The sequence below is a fragment of the Daktulosphaira vitifoliae genome, unplaced genomic scaffold (assembly GCF_025091365.1).
Source record: "Daktulosphaira vitifoliae isolate Bord-2020 unplaced genomic scaffold, ASM2509136v1 Scaffold_4, whole genome shotgun sequence".
Taxonomy (NCBI): domain Eukaryota; kingdom Metazoa; phylum Arthropoda; class Insecta; order Hemiptera; family Phylloxeridae; genus Daktulosphaira; species Daktulosphaira vitifoliae.
Window position 1 is genome coordinate 41,531,071 of NW_026099575.1, and position 22,343 is coordinate 41,553,413.

The 22,343-nt window shown below is 27.8% G+C and overlaps 1 protein-coding gene across 1 annotated transcript in view; it reads right to left on the reverse strand.

Annotated features, from left to right (window-relative positions):
• The window catches only part of LOC126905641 (uncharacterized), a 35,053-nt gene that overhangs the window by 9,453 nt on the left and 3,257 nt on the right, over positions 1-22,343 (reverse strand). Inside the window, exon 4 of the mRNA XM_050685561.1 lies at positions 21,620-21,852. Coding sequence (XP_050541518.1) covers positions 21,620-21,852 — 233 coding nt within the window. The remainder of the gene's footprint in view (positions 1-21,619; positions 21,853-22,343) is intronic.

Here is a 22,343-nt window from a genome sequence, read left to right on the forward strand (position 1 = left end):
CACCTCCAGTCATAACTTTAAATTATCAATTGCTCTCGAAATAAAGTTTATGTCAAATAGTCAATTTTTAAAATTGTATTTAAATAGATGTTATTCATCAGCTACCGAATTTTAACATTAAGCAGATACAAAACAACATTAAGTCGGAGTTCCCATATACTAGTACGAGCTGTACCCACCCGCTTTACATATCGTACATATTAATACATATCATGTATTAAAATGTTGTAATAGATGAATAAAAATAATTTATAATAAAAAAGTTCAACATTTTTTTTTGTATAATATCATCTATCTAATATCAACTAAAATTAGGATTTCCCATTAAAGAAAATTAAAGTTTAAATTTTAATTTCTGAAGGGATGAAAACAAATTATTTAACGTCGTATTATTGAAGAGTTTTTTGAATCAACACAATTTTTTTTTCGAATATTTAAAATTTTCAATAGTTTCTAAGAAAATGAGTATTATTCATAATCAATCTCTCTGTATACATATTCCTAAATTTAAGTAATATGATTTGAAACTTTTAAATTTATGGATACATCGTTATGCGCAACAAATAAAGCAGTATCTCAAAAAAATGTATTTGAATTTTGGTTTTACTTTTCTTATACTAACTTTTATTAAAATATCGATAATTTAGATTGAATCGGAATTAAACTACTAAGAAAATTAATAAACATATAGCGTATAATCAGAGAGTAATTTTTATTTTCGATATCCTTAAAAGTAAGGAAAAGTGAGTTACTGTCTTATTCGTTGAGTATTTCAATGTATCTCTTACTATTTTTTCTTTTTCCTCGCCTTAATCCCAACTACTTGGGGTTGGCCATCTTTATTCTAAACTTCCACTTGACACAATTTCCCACATCAGCTATCCTCATATATTCAATAGCATACCTCCATCTCTCTTTTGGTCTTCCTCTACCTCTTCTTCCTTCAACATTAAATTCCATAACTGTTCTTATAGCTTCCGATTCTCTTCTCATAACGATCAAACCATATAAGTTTATTTTCTTTCATCTTATTTACGATTGACGCTACACCTATACTCCCTCTTAAATATTCGTTTATTATCTTATCTCTTCTAGTCATTCCACTCATGCATCTAAGTATTCTCATTTTCTACTACACTCATTCTTTGCTCTACTTTCTTTTCAACCGCTCATCACACTGAACCATACATCACAACTGGTATCACTGCAGTCTTATAGAACTTAACTTTCAGTCTCTTTGGAATTTTTTTATCGTATAACACCCCAGATGTCTTTCTCTTCTTTACCCGACCGTACTTAATCCTGTGTCTTACATCTTCATCAAAATTACTGTTCTTTTCCTCAACTGACCCTAAATATTTAAAACTTTTCCCCTATCCAATCACGTCCTCGCCTATTGTCACTGATCTCCTCATTTCACCTACCTCATGTTCTCCTTTGTCAAACTCGTACTCTATATACTCTGTCTTACTTCTACTTATTCTTAAACCCTTTTCTTCAAGAGCTGGTCTCCAAACCTCTAGCCTATGATTAGTATCCTCCCTATTTTTCCCTATTAACACTATATCGTCAGCAAACAACATGCACCATGGCACCTCTCCTTGTATTTCTCTAGTAATTTTATCCATCACTATGGAGAATATATAAAGGCTTCTTATTCTCTTATCTATTACATTTTCCCAATTTTTTATACTATTACTCACAAGCTATATGTCGCTATAATTTTCACAATCCTCTTTGTTACCTTTACCTTTAAATATCGGCACTAGAATACTATTCCTATGGAATTTTCCCTTTTAATAAGATTTTATTTAAAAGTTCCTTCAACCACCTTATACCAACACCGCCTAATATTTTCCATACTTTTACTGGTGCTTCCATCTGGTTCTACTGCCTTATTCATTTTCATTGATGCCACAGCCTCCCATAATTCTTTCTCACTAATTAAGTCTACCAGTCCCTCATTTCACGAGATATCCTCTAATGTTTCTTTTGGGTACTCCTTATTCAGTTATTTTTCAAAATACTCTTTCCATCTTTTTTCACATCATCATCACTCGAGAATACCTTATTATCAACACTTTTTATAAATCTTATATAATGATAATTTTTAGACCTTTTCTCTCTTACTTTTGCAAGTCTATAGATTTCTTTCTCGCCTTGCTTTATTCCTAGCCTATCATACAACTTATCATACCAATTAAACTTCGCCTTACTTACTGCACACTTGGTTTCTTTGCACAAGCGTTTATACTCAATCCAATCTTCTCTCCTTTTACTCTTATATCATACTTTGAATTGCTTTTTCTTACTTTCTATGATTTTTTAAACGTTCTCATCCCACCACCAGGTTTCCTTGTTTCCTGACATTCTACTCCTACTCTTACCAACAATCTCCTTTGCAGTATTCTTTACACAACTAGCAAATCTATTCATCATATCATTTATGTCTCCCTCGACATTCCACACCATCCTCGCTTTTACCGCTTTACGCTCTCTCTCTTCCACATAAAATAATCAATCTGTGATCTATTCCTCCAACTCTTATACGTTATATAATGTTCTTATCTCTTTTTAAAATAAGTAATAATCACAGCAAGATCATATGATATTGTGAAATCAACGATTCTTTCTCCAGCCTTATTCTTTCCACTAAAACCGTACCTTCCACGTACTTCATATCCTTTCCTTTCAATACCTACATGTCCATTCATATCACCGCATCTTCATTGTCAGGTACCTCTTGCATCACCTTATCTATCTCTCTCCAAAACACTTTCTTGTCTATTTCATCACATCCTACTTGTGGTACATAGGTACTTATTACATTCAGCACTTTTTCCTCGAATATAAATTTTACGATTATAATTCTGTCACTTTTCCTAGCTACTTCTACTACTTTACATTTCATCTCCTCATTCATTATTATCTCTACACCATTCTTTGTACTAGACTTACCTGAGTATATTATTTTATAACCCTCACCCGCAATTTCTCTCCTTTCCATTTAGTTTCCTGCACACAACAAATGTTAACGTTTCTGCTCGTCCATACTTCTACTAATTCTCTACTTCTACCAGTTAATGTTCCAACATTCCAAGTACCTATTCTTACTTTGTATCTATCTTTTTCCCTTATACACGAGTCCAGCCTAAATTTAAGTGGTAATGTCCACACATTGTTGACACTACAAGCGTTGGGTAGACCTGTATACATGACTGGTGAAACAGTTACCGCACAAGTTGTCCAGCTGGTATCAAACATTTTATTTCTTAGGTCTTCTCTATGTTTAACTATTTTATTCCCTCTCACCTGTTGTCTCTGCGTACATTCGAGATGGGACAATTCGCCTAATTTTTGTTCAGGACACCTCATACAATTTGACAAACATTTTACGCAGGCTGTCGACCTGACGCAACCTAATTAATCGCCTCTTACGACTGGAAGTATTCTTAACCCCTATCCACAGGGAATAACATATCTCTTACTAGGTTAAAAAAAAAAAAATAAATAAATAAATAACGAAGTTGCGTATACTTCAATAAATCAAATATTACATAATTTTTAATGGAATGTATTTTAATTTTAGTTTGAATATAAGACGAAAGATTCAATTAAGTTTCTTTTGATATAGTTTACGCAATATTAAATAAATAAATAAAATTTAAATAGTATTGTACTTTTGGATAAATAAAAAACACTTGATAGAACTCTAAATTGATAAAAAATATTTATAGTATTGATTTCATTACACGTTTAATTTTATCAATGTTCCATCCTAATTGAAATTAATGACATATGTTGCAAAGCGATAAAACAACATAAAAAGGTAAAATTAGATTTATATTAAATAAAACAATTTTATATTTATGCGAAATATGATACAAATTCTGATATATTTTAATGACATTTTATTTGACAAATCCTAACTTTTCTTAAAATTTTACCCATTTTTGTAACAATATACTCAAATATGTATATTTTAATATTACTAATGTTTTATTCGATAACTAATTATCATTATATAAACTTTTTATAAAAAAAAAAAATTAAATTAATAGATTCTAACAGTAAAATTATATAAAAGTTATTTTTACTAACATAGATCGCATAATTATTAATAATAAAAAAAATGTTAATTAAGAATTTTAAAAAATCATATTGAGGTCTATCAAAAGTAAATTCTATCATTGACACCTCTATGATAGACTTAAAAATTATTATAAAATATTAATTGATTATCAAAAAAAATTAGACGAAATATGATTTAAAATTAAAATTATATTTAAAATATTAATTTAACTAAAAAATATTCAACGTATTATATAAATACAATTAAATTGATTTTACTAATTTATTTAAATTGCAAATTAAAAATAAATAAGACTTATAAAAATTTTGAATAATGATAATGATACAAAATATCATAATTATAATGATATAGAAGTTAAAATAGATTAGATACTAGCAAATAATAAAATAAATATTATCTTTGCCAAAAGTATTATTGAAATTATGTATAACTAAAATTTATCTTATAACAAAAACGTAGAAAATACTTGCATCAAATACTATTAATCAAATATATTTAACAGATTCATAAAAATTCCATATCATAATAAAAATAAACTAAATATTATCAAAGTATCGTTAACTATATTTACTCGACATGTACAATCAAATGGGTCAAACTCTTAATCCGTTATTTCGGAAGTTTTAATATACATATAGACTTAAGGGAAGTGTTAGTATGACAATAATTATTATTAGACATGTGTCTGCTACACCTCACCATCTATCTAGGTATAATAATTCTAATAGCTTACGAAAAATTGGTCCATAAATTGTTATCGATCATCGTTTTTATAATAAGATAATTTTCTATATTATAATCATTTAGTTAATTTTGTGTGTTGTCATTTAAAAAATAAAGTTGTCACCTTTATGAAGTAATAAGAAATTAATTAAAACAATTATTTTTTTATTTTTTTAAGTGAAATAGTGTGGTTAACTTTAAAAGTATCGCTCTGCATTAAGTATAGTGAAAATTTTCCTCGTTGCACAGTGTTCCAAAATTAAACAAACCTGGTTAATTTTAATAAGCTAAAATTTGTTTTTAGTAGTAAAAAGTCCATATTTATGTTATGTCACTCAATTCAAATTTGAGCTTCGTAATCCTTTTTTAAGGGAACTTAAGAGATTTCAAAATTGGTTTAAGTCAACTACACTTGTAATACATTAATTTGAATTCTTTTATTTTTTTAATTTAAATCTGATCTTATTGTTTTATATTTACATCAGTCAAAATTATACTTTTCTTAACTAATTTTTCTTATTGATTTAAAATTTGCAATTTGATTTTGCCTACCACCACTAATTTTGAATATTCTTACTAATTAGTTAAAAACTAGTATTAACACATAAAAAAATAACCAAAAAATATTGGTTGAAATGAAATTCAACAATACATCAGTGGATAAAATCATATGTGAAATTAGGCATGGAATATTTCTGAATATCAGTATATTATAGAACACTATATGATACAATTATACAGAATATAGTTCTGAATATTTTAATTGTTGCATCTATTTAAACAACAAGAGTTATATAGAAATTATTACAAAGACGTCTATTTAAATGATTTATTACAATAAAACATACAAAAATGAAAAATAGGGATTTTAAAAAAATGTTGATTTTTCCTTATAAATGTACTGTTAAAAATAATTATATTAAAGTTTCTGACTGCATATTAATCTAAAAACTACAAGTTTTATTTATCATAAAATTTTATATTTAATAATATAAATTCTTAAATTGTAAGTTGAGCTAAAATAGTTTTAAAAGTTTAACATATTTAAATTGTAAACTTACAGAGAAATAAACTTTAAAGGATCAAAAAAATAAGTTAAAAATGACAATTTTGCACAAATTATTTTTAACATATTAGAAACCAATTATAACTTGTTATACACTTTTTTTTTTAATTAATTTTTTCTTGTGAAAATACTCGATTTCCATTTATTAATCCTCTAAAAACAAAGGTGATAAAAAAATCTAATTACAGAAATGGGAATCAACGTAAAAATATTTAAAAGTAGAAATAAACCCAGTAATGTCCTAAAATGTGCTTCTGGATAACTATTAAAATATTGCAATAAAATAATTTTATTTATTTATTCACGCTCAAGTAAAAAAAAAAACACCGTAAAGCAACATTATTATATCGTTCTTGTAAAAATAAATAATAATAAATAATAAGATCTAATTAAAAAAAAATGACTGGTTTGATAATAACTTTTTTTCCACTATTTTACTTATAACTAAAGAGTTAATGTTTTTAAGCCTTATTAGTTTAATTAATTAGTATGTACCTTGATATTTCCGGAGGATGTCTAAAGAATGAATTAAGTCGTCGCGTTTATTTTAAATAAATCTGGACTTATCTGTTCACTTCTTACACATGAATTAAACGATTGAGATTAATGAGCTGCGTCATTACTGAGAGCACGCCTTGATCAATGAAAAATGAGCCCTGTTTTAACCTGTTTTGGCCCCTTTTATATCCCTGATTTGTTAATTAATATACCTATATTCATGTGCAAGAAGTGTCAGAAACGCTATTGTTATCTCTTTATTAAATGTTATCTTAAAAAACCCAGCACAGAGGGGTCGCGGCACAGTGGTGACGTGGCATAGTTGGATCAAATATAATGATATATGACAGTGATTAAAATTACTATCATAAAAAACGCTTCCATGCAAATCTTTAGATAGTGTTAAATTTAAAAAAATTAGTGGATTATTCCAAAAGCTACATGATCTTCTAGTTCCTTATTAATATCCTGATTAAGATAAAGTATGTCGAATGAAAGAGGGATTATTAAAAAATATTATTTCTCATAAAATAATTGTGTTGATCCATACACTTTACAATAAGTTATAGTATTATACAATTAAAAATGTAAAAAATAAAATCGAGAATTTTCACACAAAAATAGCATTCGGTACCATTTTCACCGTAAAGACAAAATAAAGTCCGAAATTTTTTTTTTTCGTAGTAAAGTACATTACATGTATATAGTACAATCCCCTCCAGTGGGCAGATAAAGGAACAGATTTATAAAAAAAATATACCAAATGATAGGTAAAGACATCATTCATCTAAAGAAAAAAATGTATATTGATTTGGCCATTTAAAAAAAGTTATAGCAATTTTAAGTAAAAAAAATTGAAAAAATTTCGAAAATTAGCGATTTTTAAGTTTGTAATTTTTTTTGGAGATTTCCCCTATTTACGGAAAATGAGGAAAATTTTTTTAATTTTTGAGGGTTATGTCTCCGATTAGATAAAATTTGTGATCTTTTGACGTATCATTGAAAGATATCGGTTCGGTAAGAGATAAGAAATAGTGGTAACAGACACAAAAAAAAAAAAACACATCATAGTAAAATTAATACCTTATCAGCTTCGCATCGAAGCTAAAAATAAATTTTTGATTATTGTATTATACCTTTAAAAGAAAGGAAATCTCCGAAAAAATTCCTAATAATGAAAATAATAACCGAATAGTGTTTAATATACAGGGTGTTCAGTAAATAAGGAAACGAATTTCTATTGTACTCATTGTTTGTAACAATTTAACTGTTTCCTAACTTGCTGAACAGCCTATATATAAAGTGTTATAAAGTAAATAAGTCAACGGGTTTATATTGTATTCATTGTTTGTAACAATAGACCAGTATTACGTTTTGTGGGGTTGTTACGTTGCTATTTAGGGGTTTAGCCTAAATGCTCATTTACAGTGTCCTAACGGACCAACAGGGGATAGCTGGCTAGGCTATATCTACCTTAGGTACTGAGGTTTCCTATTCATTTTATAAACTAACATTCTATTCTGGACAATGAATAATTATTTCATTATAATATTGGCATATCAGTGACAATTTATATTAATATTTTTGTGTATTTTATTATTTACATGAAAGTTTTAAATTAATTTAGTTTATTGCTTAAGAGATTATATTGGCCATATGTGAAAGTATGACAATTTTTACTTGACAATAGTTATCAAAGTTTATTGCTTTGATCAGAATTGTAATGAGAGGTCAGTGTATTATAACAATACACTTAGTTCAATAAAATTATTATTAAACTAAATTAAATTTGAAGCATTCATAACCTTTATCTCATAATAAATATTTACCATTAAATTAATAATTAAAGTTGATTTGGGTTTGTTATAAAAAAAAAAAAATAATCTTTAAAAATGTTTGAGATTTAAAATATTAATTGACATTTATTTCCACGATAAAATAAAACATTATTATTTAATGAACAAATTAAATTAAATTAAAAGATTCACCAAAACAAAATTCACTTTAAAATTTCTAAGTGTCATTTAGTTTTAAAGAAAAATATTCGAAGTCCAAATTAAATAGAAAAAAATACTAAGTTTCAGAGAGTGAAATCTCGAGTAGAGTGTCGTAGATTTTGTGTATTTTAAAATCGCCAAAAGAACATATTTAAATAGGAAAGAATGGATGCTTATAGTAAATGAGGGTCGTGAGATCCCTAAAGCGGGCCATACACTATCAATCGAAGAATGGCAATCGTAATGAATGATAGTTCGATTGATGACTGATGATTGCTATACACATACAACCAAGAATGACAGTTCTCATAAAAAATTGAAAAATTGCTCGTCGCACACTTACACGTGGACATGCCGGTTTTTGACTGATAAGTCATCAATCAATCCTATACACTATCATTCAGGAGTGCCAATCTACTCGAATGACAACAAAAAATCAAACATGACTGAAATTCGTCAATCAAAAAATTTGATTGTCAATCTACATCATAATATACATAGGTATATTAATTAACAAATCGGGGATATAAAAGGGGCCAAAACAGGTTAAAACAGGGGTCATTTTTCATTAGAGTTGTTAAAATACGGTATTTTATTTTTTTGTTGTATAATATCGTATAATACACGTATAATACTGTATAATACCGTATAAATCCTTGTGGCACCTTAAAATTTGGGAAAAAATAAACTTTAGAGTGATTATTTTTCATAAAACGCAATAAATAAATGAGTACTTACTGAAAAACCCTTTAGCAAAATTGATGAAAACAAAAAGTTCAGGGAGTAATTAGTTAAAGTATTGAATTAAGATATTTCTCTATCCAGAATTCCTGTCTAGAGGATGATTTAGTATCAACTAAGTACCAACTATAGTCAATTTGCAACCAGAAACCACCCATGATGTTAAAGGTCTGAGAAGTCTGCTTTTTTAAACAAGTATAAATACACAATTGGAATTTTACCACATTAAAAACTTAAAATTTTTAATAACATAATAAATAAAATAATAAAACTCACTTTTTCTTAACAAAAAAAAATCCTATCCTTTAAATAAACTATTAAAAAATTAAAATGTGGCATCTTACTATTAATCTTAAAATTGATAATTGTATTAACATTTGTTACCTTAAAAAAAAATAACTTAAGCACCTTATCGATTATAAATTTTAGTATCACAGAGTACTAAGAATTAATTTTTATAAAGTATGAAATATTTTATAATCTTAATTTGTATATGTCATGACATTATCAAATAGTTCATCTGTTTCATTCTCGTTTTTGCTTTGATGGACGACCCATCTTAGTTCGTAATTTGCAAATAATACTTTAAACTTAAACAATTTAAATCAAAAAACAAAATACTTTTACCACAGAATAGATTCACCTGTTCTGTGCTTTTATTTTCTTCCATTTGAACCGACATGCGTTGGCGCTTAAAATGTGACAAGATTATTGTGTGGTAATACTAAAAACATACTGAGACCACGGTTATACCGTACACAAGTCAATTGCTTTTGTTTGTTATGATAACCATGTTTCCCTGGCGGATCTGACAACTAATTATGTTTTAAAAATATATCTATTAATCTACAATAATATTCACGATTATAGATATATTTAAATCTATTGCGTATATCAATTAAAATCAAATCCAAAAGAATATAAATGTTGATAAAGCATTTTTTTTTTTTTTTGATACAGCCGGTATAAAATAATTTTATACGCGTGTATCATACCTTGTATCATACCGTATAATACACATGTATAATACCGACTCACATCTCTATTTTTCATTGATCAAGGCGTGCTCTCAGTAATGACGCGGCTCATTAACCTCAATCATTTAATTCATGTGTAAGAAGTGAACAGATAAGTCCAGATTTATTTAAAATAAACGAGACGACTTAATTCATTCTTTAGACATCCTCCGGAATTATCAAGGTAAATACTAATTAATTAAACTAATAAGGTTTAAAAACATTAACTCTTTTAAGTATATAGTTAACTTCTTCTTCTAGTTAAATTCTTCTTTATTCACATCATTATATTCTTTGCACCCTTACATATATTTCCACATTTAAACATGTGTTAAATCGACATTTATTATCTTATCTAATTATTTATTATTTGGCCATATATACGCTACATTATATCTTTACTCTGACTAAGAATCAGCCCTCAAATTTTCTTTTGGTATAATATAAGGTTTCACACATGCATATTAAAATCCACATCACCACTATTTTTGCCCTTCATTATTCATTTTCCCCAAACCTACATCCTATTATTGGTTATATCATACCATTTTCCCCATAGCTGCCCCCCTTATAGTTTTTTTTTCTTTTTGGTTTATTACAGTGGTTAATCCGTCGCCGGAGGGATAGATGGCGACTCCAATTACCGAACTGATCTCTCGTTTGACAAATGAAGCAGCCGGTGACCGAGTTTCAAACCCAAAGCAGTGCGCGTCAAACACTGTGACGTAACCGACTCGACCACACTGTCCCACTATTTATATTTATTACAACAAATAGAAAAATTAAATAAACCAATCATTCTTTTGTCTATAAATCCATTTAAAAACTCGCAAGAAATATTATATACACATTTTTATTTGAATAATCTTTCTAATACCATGCAACGTTTGTTTGTATTTTAATAATTATTAAAATAACAAATAAATTTTGTTTTTTTTTTTATTATTGATATTACGATATAAATTAAGAGTTGCATTTGACTCTTGGTTTTTAGTTGTACCCGGGCGCCACCATAATTATTTGGACAATGGTCCCTTTTAATTTTAAATTATTTAATTGAAATAAAATAACTACGCAAGTGTTTATATGTATATTAGGATCAATTGTACATTAAATTTATGTTATAAATAATTATTCACATGTAAATGTTATATTACAGCATTGGTGATTTCATGTATATATATTCTAAACTACTTCTCATGATGAAGTTTGATGTAACTTTTGTCGGTTAATTCATCGTCACAAATTGTTTACTCGTCATCGTTCCATTGGCACTTATCCATTTTGGATAACCATCATAATGAACCCATGCTACACTAAATTTATCTAGTCATTTTAGTTTTTCAGCTTCACAAACCTAATATGTTAAAATTCTTTATTATTGAATTAATTTTTCGTTATCCGGATTCTCTTTAATAGACTTAACAATTCAAAGTTTAATTTAATATGTACAACTATGATCAAACAGTAAGCTGAAATTGTCATTTAAAACTCTCAGGCATTATGAAGGTAGGTAAATTTTTTCTTAGTTAGGTAGGAATTCCTTGTTGACATGTGCCAAGCGTCTATTTGTCAAATGTTTTAATTATCTCCAAGTTATACACGTTTTTTAAACATCCAATAGTGAATTTTTCGATTTTTACAATATGTGTTTTTGTTGAGTAAAGAATTTGCATCAAATTTTGATTGCGGAAAGAATATTGTTGTGAAGACATGTTCAAAATGTTGTGAAAGGCCTTTGGTGATCAAACTATGGCACAAAAAAACATTTATAAGTGTTGCAACGAGTTTAAAGCGGGCCGAGAACACGTTGAAGAGGAACCGTTCTCTGGACGACCATAAACGTCTACCAACGAAGGCCACGTCCAAAAAATTAAATATTTGGTGCTTGAAAATTGTCTATTGACAATTAGAGACCTCGCTGATAGTGTTGCTACATCATTTAGCTCAGCCTAAATCATATTCAAGGATATTTTTTGTCTCAAACGCATCAAGTCTCGATTGGTACCAAAATCACTCAATTTTTTGGAAAAAAAGCGTCGTGTTGATGTGTGTGAAACTTTATTGTCTGACTATTAGGGCCACTTGAAATGCATCATTACTGGAGACGATACTTTGATTTACGCATACGACCTTGAAACCACTGACCAATCTAGCGAGTATCGTGCAAAAGGTGATGCAAGACCGAAAAGACCGCGGCAAAGTCAATCGAAAATCAAGGTCATGTTGACAGTTTTCTTTGTTTATCATGGTATGCTGTACTATGAATTCTTACCGTCGGGCCAAACTGTCAATAAAGTGTATTATTTCAGTGTAATGCGTCATTTGCGTGAAGCTATTCGTTTGAAATGGCCGGAATTATAGGTGCACAAATCTTGTTTCCTTCATCATGATAATGTGCCATCTCATACTGCATTGGTTCTCGCGACATTTTTGCCAAAAACTCAACTCATATCGTTCAGCAACCAACGTATTCACCTGATTTAGCTCCATGCGACTTTTGGCTTTTAGCAAATTAAAAAAGTCGCTGCGGATCACCGTTTTTATACGATTGAGGAGATAAAAACTGAATCAAAGAAGGTCTTGAAGGCTATATTGGAAAAAAACTATTTCGATTGTTTCGAGGACTGGAAAAAGCGTTGGTAAAAGTACATTTTATCGAGCGGGGATTACTTTGGAGGAGAAAAAATTGATTTGAAAGAATAAATAAAGAATTTTCATTTTATAAACAATTTCACCTTAATTTTTTATCACAGTAGTATAACAACTGTTAAAATAATCACAATTTTAAATTTTCATTTGTATTCATTTTATTAGGGACAACAAATATATTATATTATACATCTAAGAAAGTTTAAAAAAATCAACTCACCGATATAGCGATAAGCAAATGCAGTAATACCACTGCAACCTTACTATTACAAACACATCAAAACGTAAAATTTCAAACTAGAAAATTAAGTTGTCCAGAAATTTTTATAGACGAATTTATTTAATTGTAATTACACAACTAACACAAAACGTTTTAGATGCATGTTATGAAGTACAAAATATAAATTTCCCTGATATGGTCATTCAGAACAAATTTTTAGACGAAAATTGTTCCAGTAATGTGATAATTAATTATATATTATATAATAATGAAACTATTGAAACTATATTCATAGAAAGTAACATTGAACTAACAATGGATGAAGTTAATGACAGTAAATTCCATTTAAGATATTATTTTTAAATAAAAATCGAAAACAAATTACCGAATAATACTTTCTGTCATCTGAAAGCCATGTTGTTTTTCAGTTTTTTAATGTAAGTCAATGATCTCATTTAATTGAAATAATTGAAATTCCACTTAATGAACAACTAGAAAACGTAAATAATCCAAACATGGCAGTTTTGTTAAACATGATTAAACTCAAATTTGATGTTGTCTATGTAGAATAATTCTAGCGCCAAATTGTATTTTAATTTAAATTGAATTTTTTAAAAACAATATAATATTAACAGGTTTAGGTTTACCAAAAAACGCTTGAAAACTACTATAGGGTTGTTACGAGAAATAATAAAAATAGTTAAATCATAACAAATTGATGAATTTGATTCAGGATTTATTAATGAACTTTATTGGAGATATGCTCGTGCTATGGTATTTAATTTAATTCACTTCGACACTGTAGTGAAAAACCCTGATACGACTAAACGTATGTGAAAATTTTTTATCTCAGTTGAATCGTAAAATTAAAAATATTAAATATCTCTTAGGAAATTATATAAGCAAATATTCCATCTTTCATTATCGTAAGGCATTACAAGTATTCTTATTTCATAAAACTCTTTTGGAGAAATCCAAATGTAGCATTTTTAAGATGAATAAACAAGGTATGCTCTAATAAAAATAATATTTTATAATATATATTTTATTGTTTACTGCATATGCGTACCAAATTTGTCTCTATAGATTTTAATTATTATTGATATTTTAAAACGAAATTTAATGAGCATATCAGTAGGATAAAATAGGGAATTCTATTCCCCCCCGCTACACCCATCCACCACTTTATCTGGTTGTAGGTGAAGAGGTGTGGAGGGGGAGTAAATCCAACGTAATTATAAGAACCAGAGAATTTATCAGTTAAGATTTTTTAAATTCATAAGAAAATTTACATTGTTATTTTATGATTCTCTAATCACACCCCGAATCAAAAGTAGCTCTCACTCTCATTTTTTTTTTAATTCCAACAACAATAATATTCTGATTTTTTTTTTTTTACTCTTTAATTTTTATTTTTTATTAATTTTTGAGTTGCGACAATAAACAAATAAAAAATAGTTACGTTGATTTAATAATACCACTAACACCAAAAACGCATGCTAAATTTTTCCACTTTCCTGACTTTTGCGATTACTAAGAAAACGCTATCTTTTCATGATTACTGTGTATACATATGATGATAGTGTGTATACATTACAAACTTGGCATAAATACCATGATAAGAAATTAGATAAGGCAATTATTACTTATCACTCTCATTCAAAAGTATATTGAAAAGATAGCGTTTTCTTCTGTCCTTTTCTCAATACGTATTTCAATGTTTAATACCGTAAAATAGTACATGAAAATTCAAATTTTCACAAACTTCAAAACGCTACAGAATATTTATTATTGAATATTAATAAGATATTTTTTTACTAAAATTTTTCTTAAATTCTACTCTACAAAATAGCTATCTTAGATTTTTTTTTTACATTTTATTTAAAGTTTAAAAATAATTAATATTTTTAATAAAATGTAAAAAAATTAATTATTGAGATATAGCTATAGACCTAACGTATAACTATTATTAAAAAAAAAAATCAACTAAAAATATTAACTGGATCAAAAGTTATTTAAGTTGTCAGTGAGTGGTGGGCCACTCTGTATACTATACAATACCACATTTGAAAATAACTATAAAATAATAACTTCTTAATGGTTTAGGTGAGCTCAAAAACGCCAATTTTCTCAAAAAAAGCACCATTTTTAGAAAGTCATTTAAGTTTGAAATTTCAAATACATTTTTTTTTTTTTTAATGTTAACTGTAAGTAATAATAAGGTCAATCTTTTTTTTTTGTATCTTGACTTTTATTGAAAAAATCACTTGAAAACCTCTAATATAAGTTTTTTTTATTGTTTTATAGAATATTCTTCGAAAATTCGAGGTCAAAACCTTAAAATGCTGTGCGCCTCGATTTAAATTTTCAGAATATTATTTTTTTATACTAAAGAAAAAAATGGAGGGGTGTCCCGAAAGAAATTTCGAAATTCGAAAAATAAGGGCCACCCTAATGTATACCTATAGAAACACATCTGGTATAAATGAGTAGAGATGAAATATCAAAGAACGGTTACTATTTAGTTCCTGCACAAATGTCTACACAAATTTATACGAGTCTCGAATATTATATTTCTTTATAAAATTATTAGATGCTATCTCAATTTAAGTTCTTTGCACAATAGATTATACTAGTGTCCTACACTCCCATTGCCCGTGATATACCCTTTCGGAAAAATAGCCAATATTAGACTGGTTAGTCTAAACGCGGTAAGACACTGACTAGATAAATATTTGGTGAATTAGTATAATATTTCGACTCTAATATAATTTGTATTTCGTAGTTGGCTATGCTAACATGAAACATCAAATAATATTGTTATTTTTATGCAAAGACCTTTATGTTATGTGACCTACTTCTTTTCAATCATCTCAAGGACAACCTAGGTTAGATACTACAGTACTATAGAATTTAGGTACAATAAGTTATGTTAGTGTCCTATACTCCGATTACTCATGCCATTCTCTTTGGAAAAACGACTGAGATCAAACTGGATGAAGAGACAAAAGTGAAGAGACGCTTTGAAGAATATTTATGGTTTATTTATACTTTGATTACGATATTATTGTGCTAGTACTCTGTTCAGCCAAGTTGTGACGCTTCAGTAAGTAATAAAACACATTGCAATCTAATCATGTTTTTTTAAGTGTATATATATATATATAATATAATAAATCAAATACCAATATTTTACGTGTGTTAGAATATTTGTATCACCAAAAAATGATCGACCGAAAATAAGATGTATAATAATTCTTTTAATTCCCAGCGAATAAAAAATGGAATATAAAACTGTGTAGTTTTGATACAAATTTTACCAAGAGAGAACTATATACTCACGCAGATTCCACATTACAGATACATGTGTGTATATTAATCAATAATTCCCTTTTTTGGGAAAAAATGTCCTTTTTATAGCCCGCAAAACTAGTTGTTTAGCAATCTCTGGTGAGATTCTTGATATTTTTATTATGTTGTATTTGATTGGCCTTTGTGATAGATTCTTTTACGTTGATATTTTGAAATGCGCAAGAAAGTGGTTAAATTTTGTGTAAATGTATTGATTGTATATTTTTATTAAGTATATATATTATTTACTACATGTATTAAAATGTGATACTACACCATGTCGGCGATTTAAAAAAACATGTGCAGTAGTTCTATAATATAATTTTGAAGTATTCTGAGCAAAAGAAAAAATTTTGGTGCCCTCAATTAATAATTCATAACATTCAAATTTGCTATCGAACCATAGTGCAGCGTGATATTGTTAGAATAAAGAAATTAGATGGACACTACCCATCCAGAAAGAAAACTTACAATAGATTTTAATTATTAAATAATCATACAAGTTTTATTAGATTTGTTATTAAAATAAATTGAAATAATTAAAACAAATGTTTGATAATTCATTAACTTTAATTGAAATTTATTTCCTTAATAGGAAAACAAAATATTGTAATATAATGAATAAATAAAAAGTTACACCAAAACAAAAATCACTTTATTGATTTTAAGTCTCAATTAATTAAAAAAATACTTTAAGTACAAATAATTTTTAATATAATAAAATGGAGTGTTTTTAAAATTGAAAAATCTTGAATAGTATGATTCCTAGTATATTCTTGTAAGTTAAGAATATTAAATCAAATTGACTAATTATGCTATAAGTTCTACATACAGGCATTAATTTAAAACCTGTATAATAATTAATATTATTCCCACGATTAGCTGATTATATTGTGTTTTCGAATTGTGTTTTGGTGATCTTATATATTCATGATATTTATGAAATTGATTTACAAGTATATATAAAAAATAATCAAATAAATTTCAGTTGTATAATAATTAAAAAATTCATATTATTATCCTTAAGATATAACTAGCAAAATTTTTAGTAAATTACTTTTCATTATCATAGACTTCTTCTTTAGCGTCATCATTTTTGTCAGTCTTTTACATCATTTTTTTCTTCCTCTTTATTATCATCTTCTTCATTTTGATCAATATCTTCGAAAAAAAAAGTTTCGATATTATCGTCTTCTACTTCATTGCTAGTTTTATCATTGTTTTCATCTTCATTCGATAAGTAACCTTTTTCAGAAAGCATGTCTATATTCAGTTCTCTAGAGAGATCACCTTCGAAACTTGTGTAGAAACTTTCGGCTTCACTAATTATACTGTTATTTCTGGATAAAGTTCCACTAACACTTGTGTAGAAACTTTCGGCTTCGCTAATTGTACTGTCATTTCTGGTTAAACTTTTACTAACAGTTGTGCAGAAACTTTCAGCTTCGCTAGTTATACTGTCATTTTCGGTTAAACTTTCACTAATAGTTGTGCAGTTACTTTCGGCTTCGCTAATTGTACTGTCATATTTGGATAAACTTTCACTAGCAGTTGTGNGGGCCACCCTAATGTATACCTATAGAAACACATCTGGTATAAATGAGTAGAGATGAAATATCAAAGAACGGTTACTATTTAGTTCCTGCACAAATGTCTACACAAATTTATACGAGTCTCGAATATTATATTTCTTTATAAAATTATTAGATGCTATCTCAATTTAAGTTCTTTGCACAATAGATTATACTAGTGTCCTACACTCCCATTGCCCGTGATATACCCTTTCGGAAAAATAGCCAATATTAGACTGGTTAGTCTAAACGCGGTAAGACACTGACTAGATAAATATTTGGTGAATTAGTATAATATTTCGACTCTAATATAATTTGTATTTCGTAGTTGGCTATGCTAACATGAAACATCAAATAATATTGTTATTTTTATGCAAAGACCTTTATGTTATGTGACCTACTTCTTTTCAATCATCTCAAGGACAACCTAGGTTAGATACTACAGTACTATAGAATTTAGGTACAATAAGTTATGTTAGTGTCCTATACTCCGATTACTCATGCCATTCTCTTTGGAAAAACGACTGAGATCAAACTGGATGAAGAGACAAAAGTGAAGAGACGCTTTGAAGAATATTTATGGTTTATTTATACTTTGATTACGATATTATTGTGCTAGTACTCTGTTCAGCCAAGTTGTGACGCTTCAGTAAGTAATAAAACACATTGCAATCTAATCATGTTTTTTTAAGTGTATATATATATATATAATATAATAAATCAAATACCAATATTTTACGTGTGTTAGAATATTTGTATCACCAAAAAATGATCGACCGAAAATAAGATGTATAATAATTCTTTTAATTCCCAGCGAATAAAAAATGGAATATAAAACTGTGTAGTTTTGATACAAATTTTACCAAGAGAGAACTATATACTCACGCAGATTCCACATTACAGATACATGTGTGTATATTAATCAATAATTCCCTTTTTTGGGAAAAAATGTCCTTTTTATAGCCCGCAAAACTAGTTGTTTAGCAATCTCTGGTGAGATTCTTGATATTTTTATTATGTTGTATTTGATTGGCCTTTGTGATAGATTCTTTTACGTTGATATTTTGAAATGCGCAAGAAAGTGGTTAAATTTTGTGTAAATGTATTGATTGTATATTTTTATTAAGTATATATATTATTTACTACATGTATTAAAATGTGATACTACACCATGTCGGCGATTTAAAAAAACATGTGCAGTAGTTCTATAATATAATTTTGAAGTATTCTGAGCAAAAGAAAAAATTTTGGTGCCCTCAATTAATAATTCATAACATTCAAATTTGCTATCGAACCATAGTGCAGCGTGATATTGTTAGAATAAAGAAATTAGATGGACACTACCCATCCAGAAAGAAAACTTACAATAGATTTTAATTATTAAATAATCATACAAGTTTTATTAGATTTGTTATTAAAATAAATTGAAATAATTAAAACAAATGTTTGATAATTCNAGTTACTTTGGGCTTCGCTAATTGTACTTTCATATTTGGACATACTTTCACTAAGAGTTGTGTAGTTACTTTCGGTTTCGCTAATTGTACTGTCATTTCTGGATAATCTTTCACTAGCACTTCTGTAGTTACTTTCGGCTTCGCTAATTGTACTGTCATTTCTGGATAATCTTTCACTAGCACTTCTGTAGTTACTTTCGGCTTCGCTAATTGTACTGTCATTTCTGGATAATCTTTCACTAGCACTTCTGTAGTTACTTTCGGCTTCGCTAATTGTACTGTCATTTCTGGATAATCTTTCACTAGCACTTCTGTAGTTACTTTCGGCTTCGCTAATTGTACTGTCATTTCTGGATAAACTCTCATCGACTGTTGTGGAGAAACTTTCAGTTGAGGTGGTTCTTGATAGGTCATAATCACCATCAGATATAATGGAAGAAGAAGAAGAAGAACAATTTCTTCCTAGTCCAATAGTTTTTTTTAATATGGTCATAACCTTTTAAAAATTATAAATAAATAAATAAATATATATATATATATACATATATATATATATACAGGACGATTATTTAATTTTTAAAAAAATAACTGATGGATAACAAATTTTGGATCACTATTTTGAAGTCATATACATTTTTGCACCTAGGCAAGGGAAAGTGAGGTCAGTAAATATCTAGCTATTGGAATAGCAGTGTCTGCTGTACGCTTGTCCTCTAGTCATTTATAACTTCTGAAATACGGGTCCAAAAGTATTTATAAACAAGTCATATGTTTAATTAGATTATTATATAATAAATGAGCACTAAACATAGTAAACATGAGAGGAACATAAAAAATACTTCATGATTGGTAAATTAAGAAAAATATGTTATTAATATAAACCAATAAAAAAAGTTCTTAATATTATTTTTGTCTTTCAAAAAATTAAGCAATTCATGATAACACCATTCAGTATAATTTATTAAGTATACTGTCCCCAATTTTTTCGTTAAACAATGATTTTTCATAAAAAAATTTTATTTATTATATGTACCATAGTTAATACCACGTTTATTTCGAGGTAAAATCATTTCTACGGGTAGTTTTTAAGAGTAATTATCTAAGTTAAATGGGTACTTATCGTTATTTTTGTACTATTAAATGGTTAATTGAATAAATAAAATTATAAATAAGTCGATTTTTTCAGCATTACTAACTGACCAAACTATCTACAACAATTTTCTCTCATTTTAACTACGATTGACACTACTCCTACACTTATACTTATATATTCATTACTTGTCCTATCTTCTCTGATCCTAGCTTATGAAAACTAAAATATAATCTAATTGAGATTATAACTGGTTGATATCAATTATATATATATATATATACTGAGTATTCAGTAAGTAAGGAAACATGTGATAGGATCACAAATACGTGATCATACCCTACAACATTATTGTACCGCTGACTAGTCCTATAACGCTGACACAAAACACACGTATTACTACAGAAAGGCAGACTGCACACTTTTAGAGTTCACGGTCATTGTGCCATAATACTAATATCACAAAAAGTAGTTAACTTTTTTCCATGTTGCGACCAATACTCTTTTGTCTTATATTAACTTAAATTAGCTACCACCTAAAGAGTGTGTGTGTCGTCGTCAGCTCCTTGGTGGATTATATCATCTCTAGTGTAACACCCCTACCGACCTCGACAAAACGATTGTTATATCTCAATCTGCTAGCACTTTATGTAATTTGCAAAAAGATACTGTGGAATTTAAAACAAATATCACACCCTTACACATTCCAAAAAATATACTAACTGGGATTCTATTAACTAAACTAAGAGTGTTATATATTATTGTAGTGCGACCCTTGGTAGTTCTTTTAAGGGAATATAAATTGAATAGGAAACCTCAGTACCTAAGGTAGATATAGCCAGGCCAGCTTTCCCCTGTTGGTCCGTTAGGACACTATTGATGAGCATTTAGGCTAAACCCCTAAATAGCAACGTAACAACCCGACAAAACGTAATACTGGTCTATTGTTACAAACAATGAATACAATATAAACCCGTTGATTTATTTACTGAACACTTTATATATATTAAAGACTATTCGGTTATTATTTTAATTATTAGGAATTTTTTCGGAGATTTCCTTTCTTTCAAAGGTATAATACAGTAATCAAAAATTTATAATTTTTTTATTTAACTGAATTTTATATTTTTGTAGAAGTACTCACGTTATTTGGAATTTTTTTTATTCTATGGGATTCGATAAATAGCATTACGCACGCACTTATTGTTTGTTTGCACAATTGTTCCGAGCCAAATTTAACCATCTGATTTCTACTGAGCATAGTACAAATATAAAAAACTATTTCCTCAATTATATCCTGTGCATTTTTTTTATTATATTCAAGAAGGTACATGTATTCTCTGAGCATTTCTTTCATTTCGTATTCAAATGATCTTCCTATAATTATATAAAAAAAGTTTTTCATAAGAATTTTAGCACAAATTATATTTATTATTTATTAGCATATGAAGCACAAAAAAGAAAACAATTTTATATCACCTATTATAAAAATATAAAACTTTAAATTGGTGACAGGACGTAATATAAGAGCATAAATTTCATAATTTATTTGTCTGTTTTATAAATCATAATAACTGTTTTAATAATACATACTTCTTAATACTGTACTCACTTTATGCAAAAAGTATTTAATTTTGTATTAAATGAAATTGTAAAAGTTGTGATATGGATACAGTTCACTGTATACAAAAATTAAACAGAAAAAGTTTACTAATAAGTTTAATAAGTAAAGGATTAAAACAATTTAGGTAAAAATTTTAATAATAAAATATTTATTTTTCGGAGTAATTTAATCATTCAATTTGGAAAATGAAGTGGTGCAAATGTACTCAATAAAATTTCATATTTTTAAATTAATTGGATGGCAA